The 14850-nt window shown below is 42.1% G+C and overlaps 2 protein-coding genes across 2 annotated transcripts in view; one reads left to right on the top strand and one right to left on the bottom strand.

The window, feature by feature from the left end:
- Nucleotides 1-709: 709 nt before the first annotated feature.
- On the bottom strand, nt 710-10766 carry LOC102806343 (proton-coupled zinc antiporter SLC30A9, mitochondrial-like). The gene is made up of 6 exons (XM_006812608.2): nt 10578-10766; nt 10132-10335; nt 3063-3165; nt 2459-2557; nt 2049-2131; nt 710-1091 (listed from the first exon to the last, which is right to left on the bottom strand). Exons 1-6 carry the CDS (start codon nt 10690-10692, stop codon nt 958-960), a joined length of 738 nt encoding a protein of 245 aa, XP_006812671.2. The 5' UTR covers nt 10693-10766; the 3' UTR covers nt 710-957.
- A 172-nt stretch (nt 10767-10938) lies between these two features.
- Nucleotides 10939-14850, top strand: part of LOC100369319 (heat shock protein 75 kDa, mitochondrial-like) — a 59143-nt gene continuing 55231 nt past the window's right edge. Inside the window, exon 1 of the mRNA XM_085498128.1 lies at nt 10939-11080. Within this exon, the coding sequence (XP_085354254.1) occupies nt 10963-11080 (118 nt within the window). The 5' untranslated portion in view covers nt 10939-10962. The remainder of the gene's footprint in view (nt 11081-14850) is intronic.

Raw genomic sequence — 14850 nt, 5'->3', positions numbered from 1 at the left:
TACTGACATGTCTATTTATCAACATTTTCACTTCAACATAAAAAGACATTCCAAATAATGTAGCAGACATTAAATTTGCATCCTTACTTTGTATTATATGCAGAACACCTCTCACTGAGAAAGGATATAATAAGTTGGTTTAGTAACTAATACTAGATCACCAAGGCTAGCCTGCATTGGTTATTGTGTTTAGTAACTAATACTAGATCACCAAGGCTAGCCTGCATTGGTTATTGTGTTTAGTAACTAATACTAGATCACCAAGGCTAGTCTGCATTGGTTATTGTGTTTAGTCACTCAAGACCACTTTATTTTATTTTAGGATTTCTTATAAATTCAATTTCAGGATTCAGTTTCTCATGAACTTTACAAAACCTTTACATTGGTCAGTGAGGTTTTCTACAGATCATACACAAACAAAACTATGCAATGGTATACTTTGAATAATCAATATTTGCTTGTAAAATCCAGTAAACCAAGTATGGTGTACTTTGATTGGCTTACTGAGCTGGTGTTAGAGGTTTGTAGCCAATCATACAACATTGTCATTGCATATGCGCATATATGGCAAGTCATAGCAACCAGCCCATAGCAACCAGCTCAAGGTGTGCATTTACAGGCAAAAAAAACACAATTATACCTTGGGATGCAGGTGGGAGGGAATAGTAGTGTAGTTGCTTTATTAGAAGTAAGAACCAATAGAAGCACATAAAATCAAAAATTGCATTTATTGAATGCCAGATTATTACATTGATCTATTTTGAATATAGACACACTTTTCGCATTTGTATAAACACATACACTATTAATAAAGCAAATATAGTAAAGTTGAAGGCTTGTAGTATTCACTAGTACATTAAACTGTATTGTGCAGGCTCTATTAGACCAAACAATGCATACATGCACAGCTATGGCAATACAGTCTCTGTATTGAATAGAACAGAGATGAATCCATTGCTATTTCAGATATGACAATGTGTGTACCTTCAGTAATAACTCTTTATCATAACCATGGAGATAAGGGTTTTCTACCTGTGTATTCCCGTAGAATTGATTATAATCTTTTATAGCTTTCTTGAGTAGAAACTTATCTGTAAAAAATACAACAGAACCATATTAGAAACACTATACTAATTACTACACATATACAAGCCTAACTACTCTACCAACAGAAGTTGTCTCACTGTGGCTGGCAGTTATACTTTTATTCACCCATACTGACTTGACCCATGGTGTAATCCACCGAGATACTAGTAGTTCTAATGCTATAAATTGCAAACATTCAACAGATATTCACTGTAATTGACTGGTAGTGTGTTTGATTGAGTGTGCAGTCTGTGTTCTACAACTACGGCACTTCTGACTGCATTATACATTAGCATTATCACCACTGGTACCAGAGTCTTGATGGGAAATAAACCATCACCATGCAAAGACTTTTTTTCAAAGTTTGCAGGTAGGTAGGTGTTACGTTGCTGTCATGTTGCCTGTTTGTTGTTTACAGTATAATTAGTTATGTACTAGACAAACGTATTAGACACCTGTCCTTTGTTTTGAGTTATGTACTACAATTGCATTACATGCCTGTATTTTGCTCCTTGGAGATACCGAGAGGTGTTTAGTGTGCTCCCCTGCGACAAATTGGCATTGACATGAATAGAAATGGCTGCCAGTCAATCATTTATGTTCAAATCTCAATAAAAATGTGATGTGTACTTGTAACCCAATATGCATGATACATATCTGAATGAAATCACCCTGCATCTTGGAGTAAAAAATTGGCATACACATGTAAGCCATCATACAAGGTCTTTGTGATATGTCAACGCATGTCTGTGAAATGCATGGAACCCAATAGGCCCTGATTTTGGACCTCGTTCAAGTCAGGGACTAAATAGTGTTCTCATTCAGTGCAGTGCTTTAGCTGAAAGGTGCCACAATAATACTAATAATAGTATGCTTGAACTTTCAAAACAATCTATTCTATTTTAACAAATTAAATGAATTATGCAAATTAGTCACTATGTTGTTGATTGATAAATACTCACGCTCTTTGTAAATATCTTCTTGTTGTTGCCTTTTCTTTCTTTCTCTTTCAAGTGCTTCTTGACTTCCCCAAACTTCCATAGCCCTGAGAACATACAAGACCAAACGAAGTTACATTAACAGCAGTGTGTTCTGAGTTTTCAACAGTGAGCAGTGTGAGTGAGTACAGTTTTTTACTAATAACCTGGGACATGGTATGAAGTAGTCTTTTGCACCCATAAACTTGTTTTCATTTAAAAGCCATTGAACAAGATTACTAATCAAAATGGTAGTTTTGATAAATTCAGTTTATACTGACAGTCTTGTAATTTTCTTGAAAAAAATTGGATCTTGATTAATTTGAATTTTCAATCAAATGTCATGGCTGTGTAAGAACTGAAATGCTGTCACTAGAGGGCGATGTGTAACTCACCTTGCATGCACATCAGATCTTAGATACATCATCATTGAGGGTTTATCTTCTTCTAGATATGGACTTCTACGTGCTGTTTTACGCAAGTCTTCCAAATCACTAGACATGAAAAACATATTAGTGACAGTGTTATTTCTGGAATATCTAAATTTAAGAAATTGGTTCAAGAATGCTGACATAAAAAAGTTGCCATCTTGCCAACACTGCTTTTAGCATTGAATCTATAATGAGCACATGACGTGTTATCACCAAGTGACATTGACATTGGGTTGTAGAAAAAGAATGTTAGTGCTGGATTTGTAGTTGCATTCTGGGTAAAGTTAATATCTTTTGACCTTGAATAAAAAAATAACACCAATAATTGTTGCCAGCTACTAGGAAATATTCAGTCAGAAAATGTACTTTCAACATTTGATGTGAATCTTTGATTAAATATATTGCAAGAAAGAGTCCAACGTCATTTTATATTATTTATCATTATAGCAACATTATTCTGGCATTTGATTGTGGAAAGGTAAATGCATGGTGCTGAGTATCTTGACAATAGTAATATCAAGTTATTTAGAGACTAAATAGTTATCTTGCACATAGTAGTATTCCATACCTTGATTTTAATAAATATTCATTCATAGCTCTAATAGCAGTTATTAAATTATTATCTGTATATTTCTTACTGTAATCCACTCTTTTTCTTATATAAGGTTTAACTGAAATGAGATGAAAGAAGAGTTATTAGTTGACAGAGATAAGACACATGGATTGATCTGATTGAAATCCCATGTACTACATTATGAATGTTACTACACATACCAAAGATAATCATATCAAACATTATGCTGACAATACAACATTAATGGGAAGGCAAATTCTCCACAAATCTAGATTCACTCATGAAATGTGACTTTCACAATAAACCCGGCAGTACTTTTTGAGTTACAACAGACACAAATCAAAGGAAGCATAGAAAGAGCTGTGTACTATTGGAGGCATGAAATACAAATAAGGAATACTGTATTTACTATATTAGAAGTACCGTACTCGACCGCATTAGCGCCCATGCCCGGGCAAGCGCCCACCCCCACTTTTGCGCAATTTTTATATTTGGGGTCACATTCGGCAAAGCGCCCACCCCTTCAAAATGCAACTAATTTAAAACTTGGACTTGTGTAACAAATTTATATGATACAGCGTGGATATCGACTGCTGTGAACATGTTGTGAATGCGTAGAACACGGCAACCGTGCGTAAACTACACTTCGACAATGACCTGTTAATACAAGTAAAATGCGATAAATATTTCATGCCATATTCAGTTTACCTCTCAAAAATGGCTAGTTACTAGTTTTTTGAAAAAAACCATGTCGTTTATTCGCTGAAATCAATTCCAACAGATCGTACTTCGACATCGATTATTCACTTCCGCATTGCGTTACCGGAAAGTCTTAGGGAATTTCCGAAGAATTGCGTCAGTACAACACAGCATTCCGATTAGTTAATAACCAACTTGACCCATTAGGTCAAAGGACGCTGCTGCAGGTCAAATCTGCAATTGCATCATGGCGGAAAGTGATTTTCATCGAGAGTTTGCCTACGATCCAACAACTTTGTCAGTGGAAATAATATGACAATTTTGACTTCGACTGTGTTCCAACAGACTCAAATGTATTTAATTCCGTAAATTATGGTGGTACGTAATTAATATTGTAATAAAATGTGCATATTTTTTGTGATCATTTCTGTTTCTTCATTGTGAAAATCAATGACGACGCAACTAATTTAGTAATTTGATTTTCCCTCAAAGACGTAATCTGTCACTTGTTGAATTAAAATTTTCATTTGCACTCTTTTTCGAGGGGGGTGCTCGGGTAAGCACCCACCCCTACAAAATCGTGATTTTCTGAGTTGAGGCCCCTGGGCGCTAACGCGGTCGAGTACGGTACGAGCAAACAGAGAATGATGAAAGTCTTTTCCCAGTCCGGGATGAGCACTCTACAGTAATCACTCAACACTTTAGTTAAGACCCAAAAAGGGTGGTGTCTTATTTTGCTTGTGCTGTCCCTGGAGCAAGAAGCCAAAATGCTGCTACGGTGACAAGGTTCGGTGCGCCCGAGAAAGCTAGACCCCAACCCAATTCTGGGGGTAGTAAGCTTTTGAAGTTAAGACCGAAACAGTTCTGCATGACGGCATAGGCCGCAAAGCGGGACCTGGGAACTTCCAGGGGAGTGCTGATGGTAGAGAAATCTGTCCGCAAAAAATGCTGAGACTACTTATTGCCTATGCGCAGGGACCCTTGTGGTCGTTCGAGCTGGGTCAGCAAAGTAAGACTGACCTGCTACAACGGGACCCAACCTAAAGAAATTCTTCTCAATGGATTCGGTGTCTCTTAGGAGGTGGTTGATCAAGACGTTCTGCGTTCTCCAGAAGCCTGTCCTCTGTGTGCGCTCAAGGGGGTGGGGCATCCAACGCTAGCACTAGTGAGTTAGCAATCGCACAGACCTCATGCGCTCGTACTTGGTGTCTCTGCAAGCTCTGTGTCGAGGCAGTTAAAATCTCAATAAAAATGTGATGTGTACTTGTAACCCAATTATAGACCTCTAATACAGTCACAGTAAACCACCTGGTTATGGAAGTTGGGGAGGCCAGCCTATCCTGACTGCCTGATATGCAAAGATATGTGCCTGGCACCCCGTCCTGAATCCTTAGTACGGTTTGGTAGCAACTCCATGCTCGAACCGGGCAGAGAAGCAACTCCTCCTGACCCTCCGGGCTGACAAAATTTGACAGTCGGGGATGATGATCGGGTGAGGATCGTGTCCTGGGATTTGGTTCTAGACGAGAAACCTGATTCGTGTCTTTTAACTTGATTGTCCATAACGGCGGTACATCATCCTAGAAGGACAATGCCCCCAGCTCTGGACGACGCCTACATGAAGGGCCAGACTATTTTCCACATCAAAAATTTGAGTGGTGCTGATCGGAGAGGCTCAAAGGTCTGCTTAGAGCGGACAACACAGCCAACAAGTACCCGTGGGGTGGTTCCCTTGTATGGGGTATCGGTGTCTGGAAAGCAGTAAATAGTCTTCTAATAATAGAACAATCGGCTTGTTCCTGTATGTTCTCAATGGTGGGGGACAAGGCCGACCTGTAGCCAACGAACGCTGCGTAGGACAAACCCACTTCGTCAAACAGGTGGACGAAGGAGCCTGCTACTTGGCCAATAGAGGGATGGTATGGATCTCCCTCCGCTACACCAATCAGTGTATACTCGCAGCCTAGAAATGTAGGCAGCGTTGGTGGAATCCCTGTTTGCCCTGGAAGGACATTGGCAGCCTGCTCAGATAAAGCTTTCGTATGTGTGGGTCTACTGAGAACCTCTATGCGAGTAAGTAGTTGGTAGTACGCCGTCTGGTTGGGACGGCAGGTCCGGTAAGTCCGGAAGCACTACTGGTGTTTCGACTAGCATTTCCGACAGAAGTGGAAACTAGGCCTTGCTTGGCCAATTGAGTGTGACCAATGATAATATGCAGGTGTGCACCTGTCGAAGTTTTCTCCGGTGCCCGGTGAACTAGTGGGAAGGGAGGAAACGTGTACACAACTAAGTGGGTCCACGTGGTTAGCAAAGTGATCCTGGCCCAGGCTCCTGGAGTGTTATGTATGTCGGAAGCTTGGCGTTCTGGGGTGCGGCAAACCGGTCTAACCTTGGATCGTCTCACAGCCGAAACAGCCTGGAGGCTATCCACTGGGGTATCAGCCACTCCGTGTTCTGGAGACGGAGCCGCCCTGAAATGGCATCTGCCAGACTGTTTTTCACCCCTGGGAGGTGGTGTACGGTTTTAGCTCCACATTGTATTCCAGGCACCAAAGGAAGATTTGCTCAATGGGAAATGCGTCGCGTCCCCTCCCCTTCTTGAAGGAGAACACCACTGCGTTGCCTGCGTGGAGGACTCAGTGGTCTTGAACTACGGGTAGAAAGCATGGTAGTTCGAGTCGGTTGATATGGCAGTCACGAAACTAATGCGGGGGCCATATCCTTGGGCTTGTTCGTCCAATAGATGCACTCCCCAACCTTGGGAGGGGGCATCTGTTACCAGAGTCATACCTGCAGCGAGTGGGTCCAAGGGGGCCCCCTGTCCGAGGTTGGCCAGTGACGACCACCAGGGCAGGGCTTCCTTCACTTGGTCCGAGAACGAAACCCGCCTATCTAGTTCCCATAGGAGAGCTCGGCGTTGTAACAACAAGCGTTATACCGGGCGGCTGCCTGGGGAACCACCCTTCGAACAGAGGTCATCATTCCGATGATTCGCATTAGTTTCTAAAGGACACTGAGGGAACGCTGACTAGGCGTTCGGCTAGGCTGCTTAGCACTAAGCAACACGCTTGAAATACCAAGCTTACCTCTGTGTCAAACTCCATGCCCAGGAACACCAACTGCGCGCGTTGGGTCGAGATGGGACTTGTAGATTTACTAAAAAGCCCAATTGTGTAAATCCTGTGTTAGCCTGACATGTTTGGCTAATAACCCCTTGTCCGGGATGTGTAGTACATGTACCCAGTCATCTAGGTACGGTTTGAGGTGTACCGACATTTGGTGAAGCAGCAGCACTACCTAATTCATCACTCTAGTGAACACGTAGGGCGCTGTGCATAACCTGAACGTGGGGCACCTGAAATTTGAATACTTGGCCCAGCTGGGCAATTCGAAGGAGATGGCAACTCACTGAGTGCATCGGTATGTGCAGGTAGGCCCCGCTTAAGTCTAGTGGGGCTAGCCAGTCGAAACGGTGCATGGAGAGAAGAACCCTGAATGGAGTCTCCATGTGGAACCGATCAAGGAGCACGTACTGATTCAGTCTGCCTAGGTCCAGAACAGTACGCCTGCCACCTGTAGATTTGGTACTAAGAACACATTTGGGTAGAAGCCTGGACTTAGTGCCGGCTGATCTACCCTGTGTATGTCACCTTTTCCCAGCAAACTGCAACTTCCTGCCTGATTGCCTCTGCCTTGCGGGAGTTCCCTGGTAGTGCCCAATCGGGGAGACACTGACGGGGGAGATCAAGATTTCAGCGGTATCCCGTAACAGGATTTCACCACCTGGAAGGGTCCAGGGATTGGTCACGGTGACTGAGTCACCCGCTGTCTTCAAACCGGACTACACCGGCGCAATCTTCTCCCATGAGGTGAGTTTCTCAAAGGCCTGCAGTAGTCGCTAAGTTGTGACCTGGCCACTCGCTGAACACATGCCTGTCACCCCGGTTGCAGAGGTAAGCGTCAAGCGCGCTTTCCCCGCTGCCGGGGTAGACGACCCCCCTTGGAATGGTATGAGCGCTTCCTTCCTGGCTGGCGGACGACGCCCTAGGGCGTTGTGTTTTCTGTGCTTGGGGTGCCCTCCACTTGCCCTTGAAGAGACATGTTGGAATGCAAATGATGCTTTCCTGTTTCTTCCTGCTTGCCCACCGGGGGGCCGCAGTGGAGACAGCTCGCTCTGACTGCGTCTGATCTACCCGGCCTGCCAGGGACGCAATTTGCCCCGACAGTCCTTTGACCAAAGCCCTCAACAGGAGGCAAATCCGGTGTCGTGCGAGGAAGGATCCACAAAGGGACCCACAATGGGCCCCATAGGAGGAAAAAACCTCCAGGGGCACAGCCTCGCTGTAGCCGGTAAAATCAGGGGGGAGACCGAAACGCGAAGCACCTGTAGCCAGTGCGAGGACTTTCCACTCATGCCAAACACACATCTCACTTAAACTGATTTTTACTGGACGCGCGACCTTGCTACCATGGCAAAAAGCACATCAGATGCAGGTTCTATGCTGGTAAATTATGAATATAACCACTGCACAGTCGACTCGTAGATCAAGCATAAAATAAAGACGACATGCATGAGGGAAGCAAATTAAAGTAGTAAAAGGTGACGTAGCGTAATTATTAAGTGATTATGCTACAACGCCCAGGTTTTATTGCTTTGTTGTGAAAAGTGCTACACACAAAGGGGAAAACGACACAAGGGTAAAAATGACAAGAAAACTTATCCTACCAGCTACAATGTTGCATGCCACCCAGTGGCAACAATCCAAGCTAGAAACCCGGACTGGAAAAAAGCAAGCTCCCAGGCTGAGCTCACTAGATTTCATCTCCATTCGAGACGGAGAAAAATCAAAGTGATTAGACAGCCGTATGGGTGCCGTTATATGGCCTCGGTCACGTGGTTCGTGACGTAAGGGAGAAGTATCTCGGGGTCATGGGGCTTCCCCTGACCTAGATTCTATCTCTCCATTTTTGGCAGAATCGCTGATTAATGCCTACAGTTCAAAATAGTCATTTTGACTGACCGGAGTATATGGTGGGTAACTGAACATAGTGAATATCAGTGGAACACACACACACACAGACTCACTCATCACAAAGACCCTATTTGTGCTTTGCACACTGGAGTAAAAAAACAACTCAGTATTTTGATATAAGCCAAACCAAGCACCAAATACACATGTCACGCTCGACACTCGGCTGGACCTGGGGAGACGTGCGGATGGGGTCGATCTGGATCCCGGCGCTGCGATCCCATCAGCGTAGAAGCGACCGAAAGTGGCTGCTTTAGGATCGAGGGTGAAGGAATATACATAGTGTCACCTGGACTGATAATATTCCGCATCACCCCAACGTGGCTCACCGAGTCATTACGCAATGTGGACTCTGAGGGAAAACCCGAGGTACCCACTGTGTCTGACGCGAACGAACTGCCACCTCTCAGCCTAAATATGTGAGCGAGAGCGTGTTCGAGAGTACGTCTCATGACAGCCTCTGGGAACGCCTGTGGGTCGGCGAGAAGGGAGTCGAAACCCACAGCGGATCTCGGACTTAAATTAATCAGTCCGGTACCGCGCGGTGAAGCCTGTACAATGTATGTTCTGACCCAAACGTCCTGCCCGAGCCTTGGCAACCAGCATCCCCGTTGGTGTTACGTGTCTGAGGTTCTCGAGGAGAGTCTATGGTGGGTAATTGAACGTAGTGAGAGAGACCGTTGCCACTAAGCCTGAGCCTCCCGCGAATTAGCGGGAGGGGGGGGGGGGGATTTGGGTGTCACGGCTGGGAACGGGGGGTTCCTCGGAAGAGACGTGTTTAGAATGCGAACGGTGCTTTCTGCGTTTCTTCCTACTTGCCAGCTGAGAGACCGCAGTGAGACAGCTCGCTCCGCCTGCAGGTAGTCTACTCTGCCTGCCAGAGACGCAATTTGCGCTGACAGTCCTTCGACCAATGCCCTCATTTCAGCAGCAAAACCGGCGCCTTGCGAGGATGGATAAACAACGGGACCCAGCGCGGGCCCCATAGGAGGAATGACCTCCAGGGGCACAACCTCGCTGTTGTCGGTAAAGTTGGGTAACCCACTGCCTGAAAAAACAGACTGTGCAGATGCCCTCCGATCAGTGGGGGAGACCGAAATACATCGGCACCCCCACAGTTCATTTTGACTGACCGGAGTCTATGGTGGGTAATTGAACATAGTGAATATACGTGTATATAAAAACTGTCTGAAAGATCTGAAGTCTGAATATATTTTCAACAAATAATAAGGTCAGTAAAAAAACAAAAACAAATTAGCTCAAGTAACATGTTGGTGAAAAAAATGCACACAAATGACCAAACACTGTGTTACAAACAATAAACAGATGATTACCTTTAATAATGGCTTCTGAAATTCCAGATTTTAAAAATTGCACTTTTTCTGTCGATGCAGGAATGTCAGGAGGTTGTGTGTTTTTTTGTTCATATTTCCTGCAACTTGTACTCAGTATTCTAAAACCATTTGTCCATGGGTGATAATACCAAACATTATTGAAGTAAGTCCATTTTGGATCCCCCCGTAAGTGCGCCCTACAAACTGAAAGACATCAAACATCGCATATAATTTATTATAATGTTAGAGCTTTAGAGATGACCTGACGTAAATGTAACTTTAATATCTACGTACTGTGACATGCAATAAAGATCAAATTTTATGTACATATCAAACAAACATATTTTATTTTAAATCAATTGTATCACAGAACTTAGTAGATGCTTGGAACTGACAAAAAACAACATTTGCACTGCAGTACAATCACAAATACAATTGTCATCTACCTGCACAAGCAAACAGTCGATGGGTGATCCGGGGGTGTTCCTTTGATATTCTTGGTAAAAATAATACTAACTGATCTTGTAAAAGACGACTATACGTGGAAACACACGTCAGCATCTCAATTTTAGATACAGTTCGTAACAGGGACGAACAAACGCTCTGAAGTTCAACTGTCAGCCATTACGACCCTCCAAGTTACAATATTTTCAGAATTCATGCACTTCACTGAATTTTTCAAATTAACGGCTTTTAGAAATACGAAATATGATATAAATACTCATTAGGTCATGATTTTTATAAAACACAGTTAATATTTCATACGCAAAATGCATTCTCTATTTTTTTTTAAATTTCGCATTAACCTAAGGAGTCAAAAAACAAAACAAAATGGCGACCATGCTAGCGAGAACATGTGTTCGTCGAGTTAGTTTGCTAACGAGCCTTCGTTCAATCCGAATTCGACATAACCAACCCATTGCTAGTTTAAACCATGGAGTTAATTCAGGTAAGAGTTTTCTGCTGAAGTTACAGTAGATTGTAAGCACCCACGACTATGAACTCCATGAAGCTGAGGCCGAGGCACTCTGATTTCTTGTAATCTAAATACTTTGTTACGTCACCTTCGTGTTAATTCTAGGTCAGGGTTCATTACACCTTGGGTCAGCTGAGGTGTAGGACAAACACTTTCAAGAAGTACAAATACAATTGAAGTCACTTCGGAATAATGGTTTTTATCACACTATAGGATATCATACTATCACTATAAGGAAAAACTAATTTCTGTAAAAATTCTTTATCCCCAACGATTTGAATCAATCTGATTGAAAAAAAAAAGTGTGATGTACCGAGGTAAGTGTAGGCTCCGGTTGCTTCCAGTCATTATTACATCTGACCAACAACAATGTACAGGAGTTGTAAACCAATTAGAAAGCTATGACGTTTTAGTATCTGATTGCATTCGTACACGCGATTGTACATAGCCGTTCATGCTGCCAAACATTGTGTACTAATAGTATGAACAGAACTCAACTTTTATATGCACGATGTGCTTTTTAGAACTTGGGTTAGAGCATTATGCGTTTGAACAACAGTATTCTGAGAGTGGAAGCCCAATTGCGTTAAAGTACTGTACTTCCCTGATAGTAAGCCCCTCTCGAGTATGAAGCCCATCCCTCTATTTTTACTAGGTATTTATCGAGTTGAGGGCATTTACAATTATAAGCCCAGAATGTTTTTATGATATTCTTTAAAATATGCATGTAAAAAGTGTGTTTCATTTCATAATAATCGTGATTGGCATGGTACAGTACAGTTCTCGCGAAAGCTTTGGCTTTTGTGGCATCATTGTCGCCTACGCATGGCTTCATTGTCGCTTCAGCATCGCATCATTGTGGCATCAGCTTCGCGTCATTGAAAATTGAAGCTGTGTTCGGGAATAAAATAATATGACCAAGAGTAAAATGACATTTTAAAAAGATATCTTGTTCAATTATTTAATGTTGCGAGTATTGAGTACCAAAAACTTTGTGAAGTACATTGCAATCTGCAAGGTGACGAGTGCCATATTGACTGCAAGGAAAATCGTGATAATTTAAATCACATGATGCAATCGTCATTCGGATACAACACAATTTGCTATTCGAAATCAAACTGTTCTTGTTATAAAATTATCTTATTTTCGTTCATTTTATTTGCTGGTAAGAGAACAGATTCAGATTCCTCATTTCGGTGGTATTTTTCTGTGTTTCGTTTAGTTTTAGCAGAGTCCGATCCCATGCCCGGACTACTAATACATGCAAAACACACGTACGCCACCTGGTGCGTCGGCGTTGCCACCAGCCATCTTGATACAAAGTTCCAAAACGTGCGTACATTTCTAACTATGATTGGATGGTTGTGGTGGTGTCGGGCTTGTTAAAATTTTACATCCAATTTTCAAAATTAAGTCACGATCAGTGACCTGAGCTCAATCTATACGTACTTTAAAAGTATTCTCACAAAAAATATTTTCGAATAAAAACGAACCACATGCCCTGTAAAATAGCACTTGACATGCAGAAATAATTTATTGGGCTTCAGAAAAAAACGTGTCCATTTAGTTGTAGTCGTAAATATTTGGTGACCAGTCGATGAACAATTTGAAACTCATGATACACACGAAAGTCCTTCGATACTGAATATCATCGACCCCAATCTTTTTTTGAACTGAGGTCAAATCCCAGCCGTTTGTCAAAATATACCGATGTTTTTCAGCGAATAATTGTGAAGCCTGTCACAGCACAAAAAAACTATGTGAATCGACACCGGAGATTGGATGGTACGACAACCCTTGAAATTAGCGTCAAATATGATTGGCCGAGAGTCACCTGATCGGTGCATGACCTGGGTCACAGAACCATATTTGTCCGTATTATCAACGGGACTTTGCGAGAGAACCACACCCACATTTTCAACCATTTTAGCGCGGAGGTTGCCAACAAAGGCCGAAAAACACATGAATTTTATGGATTTGAATAAAATAAAGCTAGCGATTGGTAAGACTGGTTAATAATATATCCCCTGATGCTCTTCGATTTTTATAAAAAATATAATAAATAGTACTTGTTTAATTATTACAGCCCGCAAATTACGGGACATGATCCCCATGAATTACGATAAATAAATGCTGATTGTGTTGAATGACGGACGTCGGGACCATTTAGAGAAACCAACAGGGATCGATATTCCAAACGAATTATTGGGATACGGTCGGTAGAAATTATTAACGAAAGTCAAGATTTTTCCAGATATTTACGAACATACTGTCAACAAATATATGCAAAATTGACAAATACACAAAGAGATATTAGGTTTTATTTTAGCCTTAGAAATATTTTCTTTCACTCAGTCCATGGAAGGTACTAACGGACCTTCCATGCTCAGTCCATGCGTGGGACTTCTATTTAGCTTCATGGTCCTTCGGCTTGTCTTCTCCTCTCCTTCTCCTAATTATACAAATCGTAAAATCAACACAGTCAGGAAAAGAAACCCAGACAACCATGTCGTACTTCTGTTGAAATACATTTTGTAGCAGTGCGTCACGTCAGAATATTGTTTAAAATAAAATAGTCAATCCCAGCCAAATCTAGGTCAAAGGGTCAGATTGCATGCATATAATTATAGATAGTTAAAACAAAAAGTATTTGAACTTTTGACGGTTGTTCAACATCTATGCACGGTTACTAAACTAGTAACCGTGATCTATGAAAACCATTAAATTGTTAGTAGACCAAATTTTTCTACAGTCAAAAATAAAGCGGAAATTCAACAAGCGGTCGCAAAAGCGAGCGATTGAAAAGCAGAAGCGGTTGAGAGGTTGGGCGAAATGAGTTCTGTGCTTCTTTGTTTGATGAAGCGATGCTGATGCCACATTGTCGCCATAATGAGGCCACAATGAAGCGAAGTGATAATTGCCTAACTTTTTAATGTCGCGACATTGATGCGATGCTGAAGCAAAGGTGAAGCCAAAGCTTTCGCAAGAACTGTACTGTAGTTTATTTTGTGCTTTTATGAGAATACTCGCATTAATTTCAGAGTGCATGGCGAACGTAGTTCGCATCCTTTCCATTCTGTCATTTACTCAGGGTGAACCCCGACGTTGCAATACTGGAGTAATCTATATTTCTTTGAGTAGTAGCTTTCGAAAAGCCAAAAATGTGATTGTTAAGTTGTGTACCTGGTTATTGGGCTTGGTTTACTTCGAGACTATCATGAAAGGCCTAGGGTTTGAATGATGTGACATGTTGGCGACCGTGAAAGGTGTTTAAATTCTTCCCCCACACTAAGTTTACCCACGGCTACTATTAACCGTCGTTTACTTTTCGGAAATTGCGAATCACCAGTTTTTAGGGACAAAATCATAATTTGTTTTTTCGTTGCAATCAGTGCTACAGATCGCATTTTAACATTGCGGTAATTCACTTCTGCATTGCGTTAAAACATCATCGTCAATAATCGGAAAATGTCATCATTACGAGACATCATTTTGATTGGTTAATTAAAGGAAGTTGTTTCAGGTCAAATCGTGCTGGAAAACCTCATGGTGAAAAATTGCTTTGCGTTGAGAGTTTGTTTTGCGTACGATCGAAAACATACCAAAACGAAGATAATGATAAATGCCTTCGTCCACTGTTTCCCCACAGACCCTACCCATTATTTCACCGTAAATTCAGACGGTATGTAAATCGTATTGTAATAAAATGTGTGTGTTTTTTATGAACATGTTTGTTTCTTCAT

This window comes from Saccoglossus kowalevskii, chromosome 4 (genome assembly GCF_978046115.1).
Source record: "Saccoglossus kowalevskii chromosome 4, keSacKowa6.1, whole genome shotgun sequence".
NCBI classification, from domain to species: domain Eukaryota; kingdom Metazoa; phylum Hemichordata; class Enteropneusta; family Harrimaniidae; genus Saccoglossus; species Saccoglossus kowalevskii.
Note: the sequence above shows the minus strand (reverse complement) of the source record. Positions and strands in the feature narration are given on the sequence as shown.

What these genes read in the sequence shown, in the direction of transcription:
- LOC102806343 (XM_006812608.2), bottom strand. Translation starts at nt 10,692, where the DNA reads ATGCTGACGTGTGTTTCCACGTATAGTCGTCTTTTACAAGATCAGTTA. An exon ending in GAATATTTATTAAAATCAAG is followed by an intron (nt 2,558 to 3,062) that starts GTATGGAATACT and finishes TTTCATGTCTAG; the next exon opens with TGATTTGGAAGACTTGCGTA. An exon ending in AGATCTGATGTGCATGCAAG is followed by an intron (nt 2,132 to 2,458) that starts GTGAGTTACACA and finishes GTATGTTCTCAG; the next exon opens with GGCTATGGAAGTTTGGGGAA.